General features: G+C 42.9%; 1 protein-coding gene across 2 annotated transcripts in view; it reads right to left on the bottom strand.

The window, feature by feature from the left end:
• The window catches only part of IRAG2 (inositol 1,4,5-triphosphate receptor associated 2), an 871,311-nt gene that overhangs the window by 336,364 nt on the left and 519,953 nt on the right, over nt 1–14,994 (bottom strand). For both annotated transcript variants that reach the window (XM_069228582.1, XM_069228581.1), the window contains exons 18-19: nt 11,082–11,196; nt 10,557–10,719 (exon numbers count right to left, since the gene is read on the bottom strand). In XM_069228582.1, coding sequence (XP_069084683.1) covers nt 10,557–10,719; nt 11,082–11,196 — 278 coding nt within the window. The remainder of the gene's footprint in view (nt 1–10,556; nt 10,720–11,081; nt 11,197–14,994) is intronic.

The raw sequence follows: 14,994 nt of genomic DNA, 5'->3' as shown, positions 1-14,994 counted from the left end.
GAACATCATAAAAAACAAAAAAATACCAAAACATGTAAATATCAAATTCACAAATTACAAGCATATTTTATTTGACCAAAAAAATAGAAAAACTGGGATTTTAGCAGGAAAGTTTGAGGTTTTTTATATTTTAAGACAAAGCAATAAGCCAGATTTTATCTGCAGCAACCAATTATCCATACTACTTTCTGTTTGATGTATTTACATTGCTCTGACAAACCAAGCTAGGAATACAAACTTCAAGTCAAAAGAAGCTTTATTCGGCTACAAAGCCATGAAAGATATGTAAACAAAATAAATAAATTAGAAAGTTATATATACGACATCGAACCTACTAAAAATAAACAAATCTAACGTAATTCATTTTCGTGTAAGAGCAACATTCAGGACAAACAAAATAGTGACCGTAGTCACTGGAAGTAGGGATGCTGGGGGTGCCCCACAAATAACTGTTGGTGTTCAGAAGGTGACTGAGCAATAAAGATGCCTTTACATTTTGTCTACCTTGCCAAGTTTGCTGTGAATTCAAAGACAGAGGTCAAATATCTTTGGGCAAATTGCTGCTTATTCCTTTAAGGTGGATATTGCGCTTAACTTTTTAGTCCCTGAATACAAAGTAAACTATGTTTCAATCTTCCTGTAGTAAGGTGAATGTGAAAATAAAAGGCTGTACTTTGTCATTTATTTCTAAAACAACATTTAAATACTGTCAGATGGACTGTATAAATATTTCAAAACATATCAGCAGTTAAAACAGAAATGAAGCATATTTTTTTTTTTTATTCTAAGGTCAGATAGAAACAAACATTTTTAATAGCATCAAAATAAATCAAGACACTTTAGTGATGGGCAAGCGATGATTATTCTCCGAAATCCGATTTTCACACAGTGTTTTTTGTGTGCTATATAGTTTTACTATATAGAAAATTTAAGTGGCCATTTCCATGAAAAGTGTGTTGTCTGTAAACGACAGGGCACCATACTTTAGTAACATATTTGTGGCCGTGTGCTCCAAACAAATCACACTATCTTGCTACATACCACACGCCCTGACCACTCACCTGGTTAGGTGACTTGCGTAACATGGATGACAGCCCCCAATTATCCCAGCACCAATCATAGTGACATATATTAAAAACGCATTAAAGATCATATTACCGATAACAGTGATAAAACCCATACAGTCCCTTTGTTCTAATATGGGTCTCTCAATTCCAATAATCTGAAAAATGAAGTAAATTGAACAGAAAAATTCTGTGGCAATTTTTGCAGACAAAAAAGGGCAAATGTAGATTGTCAGATGCTTATAATGAGCAATAAAGGGATAAAAATGTTTTCCCCGTACTGTATAACATGAAAAAAGTGCAGTCTGGACATGGGCAAGGTGATAAGTCTTCTCTTCAAAAACCAATCTTCAGAAACATAACAAAAAATGAACGCTTTTTAACCTAAAACGTGTTTGCAAAAATCTCTGGTATTACTAACATATGCAAGTTGTGGTTCTAGAGTACAGATGGTGGAAAGCAGAAAATAAGGTCACATTGATGGTTTGCAAAATTATTTTGTTACTCTTATATTATCATACCATTCAAAAATAAAGACGCAAGGTATTTTTAACTGATGCATTAATAACCTCTGGGTTCGTCCATAGATAACTCTAATTTACCCAGAGAATAACAGCATGTTTTAATGAAATATAATCAGGGAACGCGGTGGCTAGAATCTAAACTCAAGCAGTCACTTAATCAGCGCAAGGCTAAGTTTGACTCAGGCTTGGCCTAAATAGACAGTGTGAGGATTTGGGTGTACTATAAGGTATGGCTGGGAAGCCTTACCGTGAAATACACTCACAAATACCATCTTGCGTCCAGTCAGGTATGTTTACTTAACCTTATACTGGTTAGTTGTGGATTTGAGTAGCAAGACTTAGCAAAGGAACAATGTGTAAAGTATTTACAACACCAAACAACAAAATAAAGTCAAGCTACAAAAGAAACAGGACACCAATTTATAAAAATAGAGTGGATTTTTATACATTTTCAGAAACCTTAATCATCAAAATCTACCAGGGGGTTCCACTGATACACAATTTAGAAATAATAAATAACTTTTATATCAACTACAAACAAGCATTGGCCAACAAAAAGTCTGAAAACCTTCGAAAAAGTTTGTAAAAGTTATTTTGTCAAATCCGGCCGAGTTGGGTGACCAAGTCCAGCTCAGCAAAAGTCTAGGGGGCAAGGAGGGCCAAAATGAATGGGACGGGGACTCCCAGACCAGGAGTAATGAAGATTACTGGTAAGTAATCCAGGCATTACCTCTACGTCCTCCAGTCCCACTCAATAGTAATGTATACCAAAGCGTCCCAGCAAGACCTTCAGACAGTAGAAGCTCAAACAAAAAGGACACCATCAAACCAAAATGCTGCAAACAACGAAGGTTTAATTAAGAGAAAACAGTACAAACTGAAGAAGTCCGGGCAAGGTGGAATCCAACACATCAAGCCCAAAATACCTCTGGCCACGCATAACATTCTTCAAGCCAAAATGGCAAACAAAAGTATTCAGACCAGCACAGGTAGCTGCCCAGCAACTGTCAGCAGAGGACACACCCTTCGCCTCAGCCCAAGAAGAGAAAAGACTTCTAGTGAAACACATCTGAACACCGCCTAGGGGGCATACCCCTGAAAAAGAGTAAGCCAAAAAACATGGGCTGCTTGATCCATCTGCCAATGGAAATCAGGGAACAATTCTCACCATCACAGGAGGATCCAAAAGAGAGAAACAGCGAATCAGATTTTTGAAAGGAATTAGTCCTGTCCAAATAAAACTGAAAAGTCTTCTTTACATCCAAAAGATGCCACCTCAATTCCCAAAAAAGCCAGAGAAACTTCCAACACAGCCGGCAACACTACCTCCTGATTCTGGTGGAAAGAAGAAGCAAACTTAGACACAAAGCAAGGATCCAGATGAAGCACCACATCTTAAAAAAAAGAGCGAAAATGTTCTCATGCCATGAGAGCATCTAACTCTCCAATCCTCCTGGCCGAAGTGATAGTCACGAGAAAGACAACCTTCAGGGTCACAACCCTGCCCATCTCACTGATGTCCAGAGTTCGGGGTTTCCACTGAGTACTTCTACTCTGTCATCTTTCTGGTCCTGGTCACAGATGGGGGAGGAGGGGTGCGGATGGTGTTGGACCTTAAGTGCCTGATCAAGTTCATCCAGTCCATCCAATTGAAAGGATTACACCTTTCGTCTGCATGTGTCTTTCGAAGGTCACCCTGGACCTGAAGGATGCCTATTTCAATATTCCAATCCACCCACAGCACCGTCAGTATCTTAGGTTCTATGTGAACAACATATTACCAGTTCAATAGCCTGCCTTAAGTCAGCCCCTCGTGTTTTAACCAAGGCAGTGGCTTGTCTGATGGCTTCTCTTCATCTCCAAGGATCCACCTCTATCCATATCTGGACGACTGGCTTCTTCATGCTCCTACTAAACTCCAACTGCTGCAGATCCTGGAGTCGGAGCTGGCATCAGGTCTGAAAATAAGGTTTCCTGTTGAACTGGGTGAAATGTCAGCTTCAGCCTGCGTAGGAGTGACTTCAAAGGGGCATGTTTCAGGACAGACTTTAACAGTGTTCCTTCCGGAGCAGAGAGCAGAGACACTGAGGGGATCTGGTTTCCCAGGCTATGCGGAGTCATGACCTGTCTGTTCTTCAGTGGCTTTGCCTTCGGGGTCACATGGCAGCCTCTGACTTTACTGTCCCTTCGGCCAGGTTTCACCTTTGCCCCCTCTGGAGCCATCTTCATGCTTTCTGAGCTCCAACCTCATAGGACATATTCCAGAGGTGAGTGGGGGCATCTTTCCATGGATCTCAGAGTGCCAAGAAGTCCCCTTTGCTTGGTTTCATGGGTTGACGATGCAGATTGTGCGTTTTTGCAACACAGCAGTCACGGTGCAAATCTTTGGTAGAGATTGGCATCCCTCTTGGTTGACAAATCGGGTCACAACTAACATCCACGGGTCCAGCAAACACAGGTGTTCCTTTTGGCTATTCTCAGAGTTGTCTTTTGGGGTGCTCAGACTCTAGTAGCAACAAAATGTCTGTGGTGGCTACTAGCGATGCAACTCAGGCTCTTCCAACTTTAATGTTCCCAGTGCCAACTGACGCTCGGAGACTCTGCTTCAGATTGGTTCCAAGAATTAGCTTTTTCCCATGCCGGGCATGCAGAGTCCAAACTCTGCTAGCCCAAAGTGCAGCAGATGCAGCCACTCCTGCCTCGCAGTGTCTTTGTGCACATCCAACGGGTGCAAAGTGGTCTTCTTCTCATCCTCCTTCCAAGTCCAGCGAGTACTGTGGGTCAACATGCTAGAGGTGCCATATTTATCCCAGGAAAATGCCATGAAGTGACCACATCATCACTAGCCAACGGGCTAATGGGTCCCCTCCTACTTAGTGACAAAGCTGTTGTGATGTGTGCCATTTGGCTATCCCAGAATGCCACACTCTTGCCCCCTTCAAGATGGCACAACCCTTCTTCGGTTGTCAGGAGCAAAGTAGCCCACCCTAGAGGAGTAGTTACCTGAGGGCAACATGCCCACAGTAAAAATGTTTTGGGGACTAGTTTCCTCTCGAAGGCACTCTCTCCACGCAGTCTACAGGAACAAAAGGCATCCTGCTCAGGGGTGTTGGGCCAGGAGGCCCATCGAAGGAGGCTTCCTCTTCGAAGCACACCTCTGGGCTAACCCCTAATGACCATCCTTGCAGAGAAGGTGACACCTCACAACTGGGACACTACCTTTGTCCCTGAGCTTTGGAGTCATGGACACGTCTCCCCAGGCAGTCAGAAAACTGTCTGTATGTGTAAGCCTTTGTGAGGCTACTGGACAAGCAGAGCACAGAGTGGCAACTTTCTAAAAGTGGCCTACCGTTAATAGTGACATTAATTTCGACCTGGGCATCAGGTCGCATTTATTGCCACAATTGATTTGATACCTTACATGACCCAGTTTGGCAGTCCCTGTCAAAAATTAGCCAGGTTAGGATGCAACCCAGTAACTGTATTACCTAATTGGGCTACCACTATAACCATAACAAAACGACAATTTGGAAATGTTGCTATTAAGACATAAAAACATATGTCTTATTTAACAAAATACAAAATATAGCTCCCTGCCATAAGACTCTCTAGACCTTCCGGAGGGGAGACTTACATATAATGTTAAGGGACAAGGTGGCTTTGCCATTGGTGTAAGTTAGAAAGATGAACTGGCAGTGAAAGCACTTTTCTTCCAGTCTGCAGTGGCAGGCTGGAAGCCGCTTTGTACCCTGTCACATGAAGGGTGGCACATACAGTGCTGCAGCCCTGAATGGACACACTGTATTACAAGCCCTGGTTACCATATATAGGGGACTTATAAGTCAGGCCTTGCCAGTTGGGTGTATCCAATTCAACATGCAATTTCTATAGGGTTAAAACACTGGCACGGAGGTCTGGTTAACACACCTCAGTGAGCTCTGAGTTAAAAAAAAAAACAGAAGCATCAGTCCGAAAAACGTGGGGGTAACCATGCAAAAAGAGGCATTTGCTTATAGAAGGCCATAATGCTAAGGGGTAGTATTTAAAGATATCCTCTAAATATGTAACAAATATTTCAGAGCGACAGATATTAATGGCACAGCTACGTGTAACAGTCAGCACATCTCATAAGAAGGCAATCACAATGGCTTACATACTGCTATAATCTGTACATATCCATATACTCATCCTACATCTCACCACAGGCAAGCATCAGGCCCACCGACCACAGTGAACGATTTGGGGGAAATCATTTTTAGGTCTAAGTCATTCATAAAACGAGCAAAAGAATCAAGTCACTTCCAAAGCCCGATCACAATTACAGCCATTAAAATAGCATTACAGGCATAAAAAAGCACTAACATAAGCCAGAAACCTATAAGAGGCATGTCCTGGCCTTCAGACCGCAAAAGCCCCTCCAAATTGTTAATATAACAAATATTGTTAACATAAAAGGTGAAAAGAAGCGGGGTTAAGGCACGCCTTTGTCAAAACGCCCCTCCTAATCTTAAAGGATCAGTGAACATGCAGGAGGGACCAAAGCGAATAGAAACCGAAGTAGCCACATGAAACGCTCTAAGAAAATAAACCAAGTCCTTGACATTTACGCCTGAGATTATGGAACAAAGTTTCGACCAGTTTACATGGTCAAAACTACTGCCCAGGTCCATAAAACCTCAATACAAGGGCTCTTGTTTATACTCTGTGTGTTCAGAGGGTATTGGGTAGAAATACAAGCATTGCTTGGTTGAGCCCAACCCCTTGTGGAAGCCACACTGTACCTTCGGAATGAACGGAATTCTCCTAAACCCAACTTTCTAATTTGGCCAAAAGGACTCTGGCCAGACTTTCACAATGGAAACATTTCAATTTTGCTTTTTATGTACATATATACTTTATTCATCTGATTAAATTTCCTAATCTCCTAAACAGCTGCAGATCCCCTCATTTGGTTTTGCGGAACACAAGTTAAGAATCACTGAATCGTACGCTAAGTTGTCAAGAGGAGGAGAAAACCTTTGCGGTTCCTGAATATATGATCAGAGTGCAGTCGGATCACTCCCCGCTAAAAGTGATGTACGCCGGACGTGCATGCGCACATGGTCACAGAGCAGAGTAATTACATGGCACCACATTCTCACAGAGCATAGAGGGAACAATAACAAGGTACATCGCAAACAACTGAACTACTACTGCCCACAGAGAAACAGAGAGGGAAATAATGAGGATGGTCATAAAGAGCTACAGCACTAGGTTACAACTAGAGCAAACAATATTACTCTACAAAGTTGCTCATAGCACGATAGAGTGAGAGGTCATTACCATACCAGACAAAACACAAGAACATTGCGGTTAAAAACAAACAGGAGAGGCAATGGACACACTGGATATGTTTACCACATACAAAAGAGACCATAGGAGGAATTCAGTAAACCTGGCAAGCTACTACCATTGCTAGTGCAATGTGAACAGATACCACCTCGAATATTTGTTTTGCAGGAACAAAATGGTAGTCTGATTCACACACAAAGGGGTATCAACAATGTGTTTCAAGAGTTCTAAGTAAGCTATATTCACAAGAAACCCATGATGTGACACTTATACTTGCAGTCGTAAATATGTACCTAATAATGGATGGGCAGTGTTGGGGTTAGTGTTAGCAGAGAGGAAACTGTAGATGCAATTAAAGATATTAACAAAGGAAAAACTCCAGGAAATGAGATTGCTGACCAGGTATCAAAGCTGTGCTGGAATAAAGGTGGATAAACTCATGGAGGTTCATATAGAGTGGAAACCGTTCATCCTTGCCACATATCATGAAAAACCTTTCATATAGATGGTACCAAAATCTGAATGCTCCATAAAAGAACAGATCATATAGACTGAACTATATGACAGACATGGCACTGAAAATATTGAGTAAGGTCATTACGTAAAGTTGACTAGCGGTATAGCATTTACTAAATGGGAGTGAACGCAGATTTATCCCACGAAGGAACACCATTATGAATCGGAGATGCCTGATGAATTTACAATATCAACTTGAAGCAGAAGAGCTCCATGCACTAGCAACACTGGATTTAGGAGGGTATTGTGAAACCACAGGATGGTAGTGTATTAAAGTGGTCTGGCAGACAATTGGATCTGGGGCATATTTCCTTTGATGGGTTAACCAAACAAAATACCAAACACAAGAGAAGAGTGAAAACATGAAAAATTGTTATAATTAGCTAGAAAGTTGAGAAGAAAAAGGCAGCGGGACCTTTATTACGCCTTCTGCTTGCCCTTGCAGTACAGCCATTTTCAACCAACTCCAATGAATGTTATCCAACAGGGGAATCCATGTTGAAACCTCACTACATATTTTGTTGATGTACGCTGACAACACATTGCTATACCTATAAGATATTGAACAACTCATTCCTCCGTAAGCGGCCTCAGGACTACAAATAAATTGGGATAAATTGAGACTGTTTCACTTGGGGTTTGGTAAAGACTGAACAATTAAATCCATAACCAGGGATACATTGTTGTTAAACTGATCCCCTTAGTAGATAATCCAGATACCCATATACCTGAAAAGCAACTAACATTACCAGGGTAGGGCCAAAGAGGGGTTGGAAGATTAATAACATTCCGGAGTTTACGGTCATTCCTGGTTACAGAACGAGTATCAATTGGGAAGATAAAAGGTTTGCCTTGACGCCTGTATGTTTTGCAGGGAACAATGGGCTGTATCCCGGAGAAAACATACCATTCATCTAATGGCATCCCCAGTATGAGCAAGCACATGCAGCAAAGTGCAACTAAATATTCTGAAACATCTAGGTAAACAAGGCCTACCAAGTATGCGGCTACACTAGATGGCATTGCAGCTACAACATACAGTGCCCTTGTTGCAAAGACATCCCAACTGGGAAAAGCAGCTATGACAAGAACACAAGGACAAACATCTCTGGTATGCCTGCCAATAATGAAATTAGAAGGCCCAGTGCCTACCCATAACCCAGGAAGGCACATGGTGATAAGGGTAGTCCCCAAGGCAAAGGTCATTCAACTGTGGTGTCTATAGCCCTAGAAAAAGATTTAAATGAGGCTTGATTGCCAGGTTGAAGGGGAGGGGGTGCTTTAAAACAATGGGGGACCTTTATGAGAATGACAGACTGGAGAACAGCTACAGCACAGTAAATCACATTCCTGGAGGGTTATTGTTCAGATCTTATAGAGCTCTGAGGGAAGATGAGATCAAAAACCTGGCAGGCCTCAAAGGAAAACGGAATATGCCATTTTCAGCTCATTTGACAGACTGGTAGAGGGAGAAGGGGTGTGAGCAAATTACAGTGATATTGACTAACGCCAGTCTCGAACTGGTTCAATGTATTTATCAGCACAGACAAAAACAAGGTGATGGATGGAATTCTTGAATTAATTTCAGCCACTAGCAATTGCTCGGGCTGCATCTCAATTCATCGTTTTTGCCCACCATGCCACCCCAATTTGGACCAAGCCATATGCAAATCAGTTTTGATCCAGCTCCTCGTGGGAGCAGTCCAGCCCAACCTGCCAGGCCAGGCCCTCCCTGGACTGGTAATAAGCACCAGGGGACCGGTTTTGGGGTATCACTCGATATCAGCCAGGAGATCTCAAATCCAGTGGCACAGTGAGCCTAGGGCCCATGACTGGGCATATCTGGTGCACTTAGGGCGGCACATGCAAAAACGACAAGGTCATGGATGGAATGCTTGAATTAATCTTGCCACTGGCAATTGCTGGGGCCACATCCCGGTCCATCGTTTTTCGCCCACCATGCCACCCCTGTTTGGACCCAGTCATATGCAAATTAGTCTTGAGCCTGCTTCCACTATTGGAACAGCCCACCCAGAACTGCCAGGCCAGGTCCTCCTTGGACCGGAAACAAGCATCCTGGGACTGGTTTCGGAGTATCACCCCTCATCAGCTAGGCTAGCTTGAATCCAGTGGTCCAGTAAGCCAGGGTCTCATGTCTGGGTGTACCCGGTGCACTTAAGGCAGCAAATGCAAAAACAACAAGGTGATGGATGGAATGCACAGAATCTATTTGACCCCCAGTATATTGCACAAGATAGATCTTGAACACTCCTCATTATATCCTGAAGAGATTAGATTTATTTATATGACCTAGTTCTGGTTCCAACAGTGCAGGATTTGTGAGAAGCTCAGCTGCACTTATCCAGAGGTGGGCTTCCAGTATTGGAGAGTCCACAATGCACATTAGATAGTATGCACAAACAGAAGAAATAGAAACTAAGATATAAATTTGCGATGCTGAACTTCTAGCTGAACTATAATTTGTTATAGATGGCTCCAATCACAAAGACTGCAACAAAAAATAAAACATTTTTAGCTAAGAGACAAACAGCAATGGCCAGTAATAGAGGAGCCGATGATGAAACTGACCAGGACACATAGGTGATAACTTGACAAAAGATTTGGCAGACTGGCAATAGATGCTCCTGAAACTATGAGATCCTCCTGATACAAGGCCACTGTGAGATGTTGTGAGACTTATTACGGATTCAGACAAGGTAGGACAAGCAATCTTTGCAGAGAAGAAAACTAGGATCCTAACACCAGAAGCCGTTGACTAGGCCTACGACAGAGCTATAAGGGGGCAGAAGAAAATGGAAGTACATGGGCCTGAAAGAAGTCGTCTTTTGTTTAACCCATGATTTTCACTCTGTGCTATCTATTACTTGTCACAAGGTATGCCTCGGCTTTGTTTTTATTCTTGTTGGTTACTTTAGTTAAAAAAAATGAAAATAAAGATTTGCTTAAAAACATGATGAGAAAAAAAAGAGACTGAAAGTCATTAATAATGTCAGTTGTGTGGTGAACGTTCCCCCTCACGATGATTTTAACCCTGGACAGGTTAATTTACTGTCGTATCTACCATGACGTATAACGCATTGGACTGGGAGACACAACTCACCTTGTTTTTCTTTTGTCTTTTCCTCCAGCGTGCGACAAGTGCAAGATAAAGTGCTATTTATAGCCTGGAGGGCTCGTTGCGACAGAAGGGCTTCCTCCAACTTCCTTTGCACAGATTCTACATCACTACGGGCAGAGCGAAGAGCAGTCTCACCGTCGAAGACCTAAAACACATCCACACATGTACAGCGTCGTGTCACCGGAGCTCACCCTCGCCCACACACCAAAAAAGAACGTGACCTGCCCTTGACAGAAACCACCACACACGCACGCACGCTCTTTCTTAGAAAAGGAGAAATGCGAATCAACTTCTGCTATTTCACGCTTGGGCTTTAGATGCCAACACTCGAACATAGGATACAAATTTACACCTCTGCCGCAGAATATTCACCGGGGCAAAAACCCTAGGAAATCCAACTTTAATAAGCGGTCACTCAGGACAACCTTCGCCCAGTCCAAGTTTTATTCCCTGTCACTGGGTAACTGTATACATTTTTCATGGCGCAACATGAATAGATGAACATACCAGCTTCCTGGCGTCCTCCAGCTGGCTGACAGCTTCTTGGAGTTGTTGCCCAAGTTTGGCGGCCTTTTCCACGTCTTCTTCACGAAGCTGTTTCTGCGACTCCAGGTCATGCACCCTAGAGCAAGCAAGTGTGAAGTGCGTAAACCATGTGTAAATGCATCTGAATATAAGCAGCGTTCGGGTGCCCTACGGAAACACCCACAGCCAGTTCCCCAGTAACGGACATGACACTGCCAGGCAGCAAAAAACCACACGGAGAGCAACGTGCCTCACGTGACTCGAACCAAAAGCACGGAGCTGCCGCTGCTCGAGTCTGCAGACAGTGCATCGTGTTTAAAACAGTTAGTAAAATATTTTGTTGTTGTAAGCACAGTACGGAAGACACAGGAAATATATGAGATCATTAAATTTCATTGGAACCTGGACAAAACAATGACCCAAGATTGCATTTTGCACGAAACTGGTGGGGACGATGATTAGTGATAATTTAGTGCACTGTAGGCTTTCAAAAAATAAGAAAGGTATATAAGTGTTACCCCAGTTGAAAAAAATCAGATGATAGTAGTACAAAATAGTGAAGAGTCAATAAATTGACTTCCAAAACATGAGGCATTTGAAATTTCCCACAAAATAATGCAATCATTTTAAACCCACTCCAGACTTTTGCTAAGAAAGGATCTATTATTTTGTGGATTCTATTTCAACAAGAGATGCAGTGTTCAGAAAAGTGCACAGAATTCTTTGCAAAAAAGAAAAACAGTTGGAAATGGCCCTTTTTGCAGGGTTATCCCCAAAGGTTTTGCTTCTGACCTCCTGTTTTTGATCCTGTGCTGAATTTCGTTTTTGCTAGCTTTAGGACTCTGGGCACTTTACCACTGATGACCAGTGCTAAAGTGCAGGTGCTCTTCGTCTAAATGGTATTGGTGATTGGTTTACCCATTATTGGCATATTTGCTTTACTGGTAAGTCCCTAGTATAGTGCACTCTGTGCTCAGGGCCTGTAAGTCAAATGCTACTAGTGGGCCCACAGCAATGATTGTGCCACCAACCTGAGTAGCCCTGTAAACAAGTCTCAGACCTGCTACTCCTGTGTCTGTGTGTGTTGTTTTAAACTGCCATTTCGACCTGGGAGGTGCACCCACTTGCAAGGCCCAAACCTTAGCTTTTACTACATGTATGTCACCCTGGGCAGGTTGCAGTGTATTTAAGAGGTAGGACATGTACTGGTGTATTTTACATGGCCTGATCGTGAAATACTACAAAATTCGGTTCTCACTATTGCAAGGCCTATCTCTCCCATAGGGTAACATGAATATTGCCTTGAAATATCTTTTAAGCATAATTTCCCATTGGGAGCAGAAAAAGATATGGAGTTTGGGGTCTCTGAACTCACAATTTGAAAAAGCATCTTTTGATGAAGTTGGTTTTTGAATTGTAACTTTGAAAATGCCACCTTTAGATAATGGGCATTTTCTTGATTAACCGTTCTGTGCCACTACCTATCTGCTGAATATATGTCTGGGTCAGGATGACTGTTGGGCTGTTTGTGTATTCACTCTAGACCATCACAAAGGGAGCTGGGGTGTGCCCTGCATATCCAATGGACCATCACCAGGTAGATGGGTCCTTTCTGAGCTAGAGTGGTGTGATGAGCTGATACTTGCACCTGAAAAGGTCCTCACACAAAGCAGTCTCCAACCCCATGAAGTGTGTCTGGGGCCAAGGCAGGAAATGCATGGTCGTTTGCACCACAAAGACTTTTCTTTGAAGTTTGCCTACCTCAAAGGTAGAAATGGGTATAAGTACTGGATCTGTGACCCCCACAAAGTTAAAATCCTTCTGGACTGAGGACATTCTGCCAGGAAGAAGGGCTAAATGCTGTAGGAGGGACTGCCACTCTGCCTGTTGCTTTGCTGTGCTGGCCTGCTGCTTCTACACTGGGGGTGAAATGACTGGACTTTGTTTTCTACATCCTGCTGCCAAAGGCTCTCCAAGGGCTAAGCCTGAGCTTGCCTCCTGTTAGAAGGCTCACGGACATCAAAGACTTCATCTGCCAGCACCTGGGCTCACTTGCTGAGGGTCCAGACTCACCAAGTGGTGCCAAATCCAATTCCTGGGCCCTTGGGAGTGAGTTCTGGAGCAACCAAGAAGAAACCCAGTACATTGACTCCAGAGAGACTTCGGAACTGGCGCTGCCATCAGACGCTGCGTCACTGCCTGCACAGGAGCCATGATCCTTGCTGTGTGCCATTGCACTGTTGGGAACAACTGTCAAGATGTTGTGATAGCCCCAGTTGGATCTATTTTATTCTAAGTGCTTTACTGAGATTTAATCAGAAAGAGGTGGTGTATATATCAATACAAAGTCAAGGCGGGCTCTGTGAAGTCCTTTAACATGACGTACATCTATCGCCTCATAGATGTCCACGAAAGACAGCGGCACTCTCCGTTCTGGTATTTCATAGTTTATCTTATTTTCAATGCTAAAATGTGATATCCATAAAGTGTGTATATATATATATATATATATATATATATATATATATATACACACACACACATATATATATATATATACATACATATACACACACACACACACACACACACACACACATACTTTGAGTAGAGGTTTTCTAAGCTGTGTGACTCCCTTACCCTGACTAAGGTGAGGGTCCCTACTTGGAAAGGGTGCAAACCACTGCCAACTGGAGACTCCATTTCTAACACAAACCAATGCAAAAATGCCATGTGAGGCATATATCAGTGCTAATCTTTATATCATCTACTTTTTCTTTAAATATATTACCAAAGTTTTTTTAGTAAGTCTATCACAATCAATGCCAGCCACATTAGAATTCAATGTTAAACATATTAAGAAACAACCAAGACTCGTCCCTTGTAGAGTGGTATACCATATACCCAGGGCTGGAAATTAAATGCTACCAGTGGACCCACAGCTGTTGTTGTCCCACCATCTTAAGTAGCACTTTAAAACATGACCCAAACCTGCCACTGCTGCCTGAAGGCAGTATGCCACTGCTAGGTTGACTTGGCACTTAAAACTCATTGCCAAGCCTTAAACTCCCCTTTTAATACATATAAGCCACCCCTAAGGTAAGCCCTAGGTAGCCCATGGGGCAGGGTGCTGTATAATTCAAAGGTAGGACATGTAGTTTTCAGTTTTATATGTCCTAGTAGTGAAAAACTCCCAAATTCTTTTTTTCACTACTGTGAGGCCTACCCCTCCCACAGAATATTGGAGATTCCTTATTAAAATTAACAAGTTGTAATTTCTAAACCAGGAGTGGTAGATATGTCATGGCTCGTATCTATGAACTTGTAATGATAAACCCTCTTTAATAGTATAGTCAGAGTTGTCATTACAATTTTGAAAATGTCACTTCTAGAAATGTCACTTTCCTTCTGTGCCTGCAGCCTGCCTTAGGGCACAAGACTGGGTGTAACTGACAGTTGGAACTTTGTGGATTCACCTCAGACAGTCATACAATAGTGGAATTTCCACTGGCAGGAAGGGGGGGGGTAGAGGTGCAGAGCCAAGCACAGTCCCACTCACATCTGAATGGGCTGAGCTCTGCTGCCACACAATAGGCTTCATGACCCTTCATTGTTAGTGCAGCCAGCTAGGAACTTCAGATAACCCTTCTTGAAACTTCTCCCAATTTCTAGGAGCAGGGCACCAGGGTATAAGAATAGGATTCTCAGACCCACTCTTCAGTTCACTACTGGACCCGTGGAAGGGCTCTCAGAGGACTGTTTGCTGCTGTGACCTGCTGTGCACTCTACCAGACTGCTGTTGTATGTGAAGGGACTGCTTTCCTGACTGGAACCTGCCTTGAACCTTCAGGGACCAGCCCTGCATCTTCATCTGTGTCCAGGACTTCAGAAGTGA

Source organism: Pleurodeles waltl, chromosome 4_1 (assembly GCF_031143425.1).
Source record: "Pleurodeles waltl isolate 20211129_DDA chromosome 4_1, aPleWal1.hap1.20221129, whole genome shotgun sequence".
NCBI lineage: Eukaryota > Metazoa > Chordata > Amphibia > Caudata > Salamandridae > Pleurodeles > Pleurodeles waltl.
This window is presented reverse-complemented; position numbering and strand designations above follow the sequence as displayed.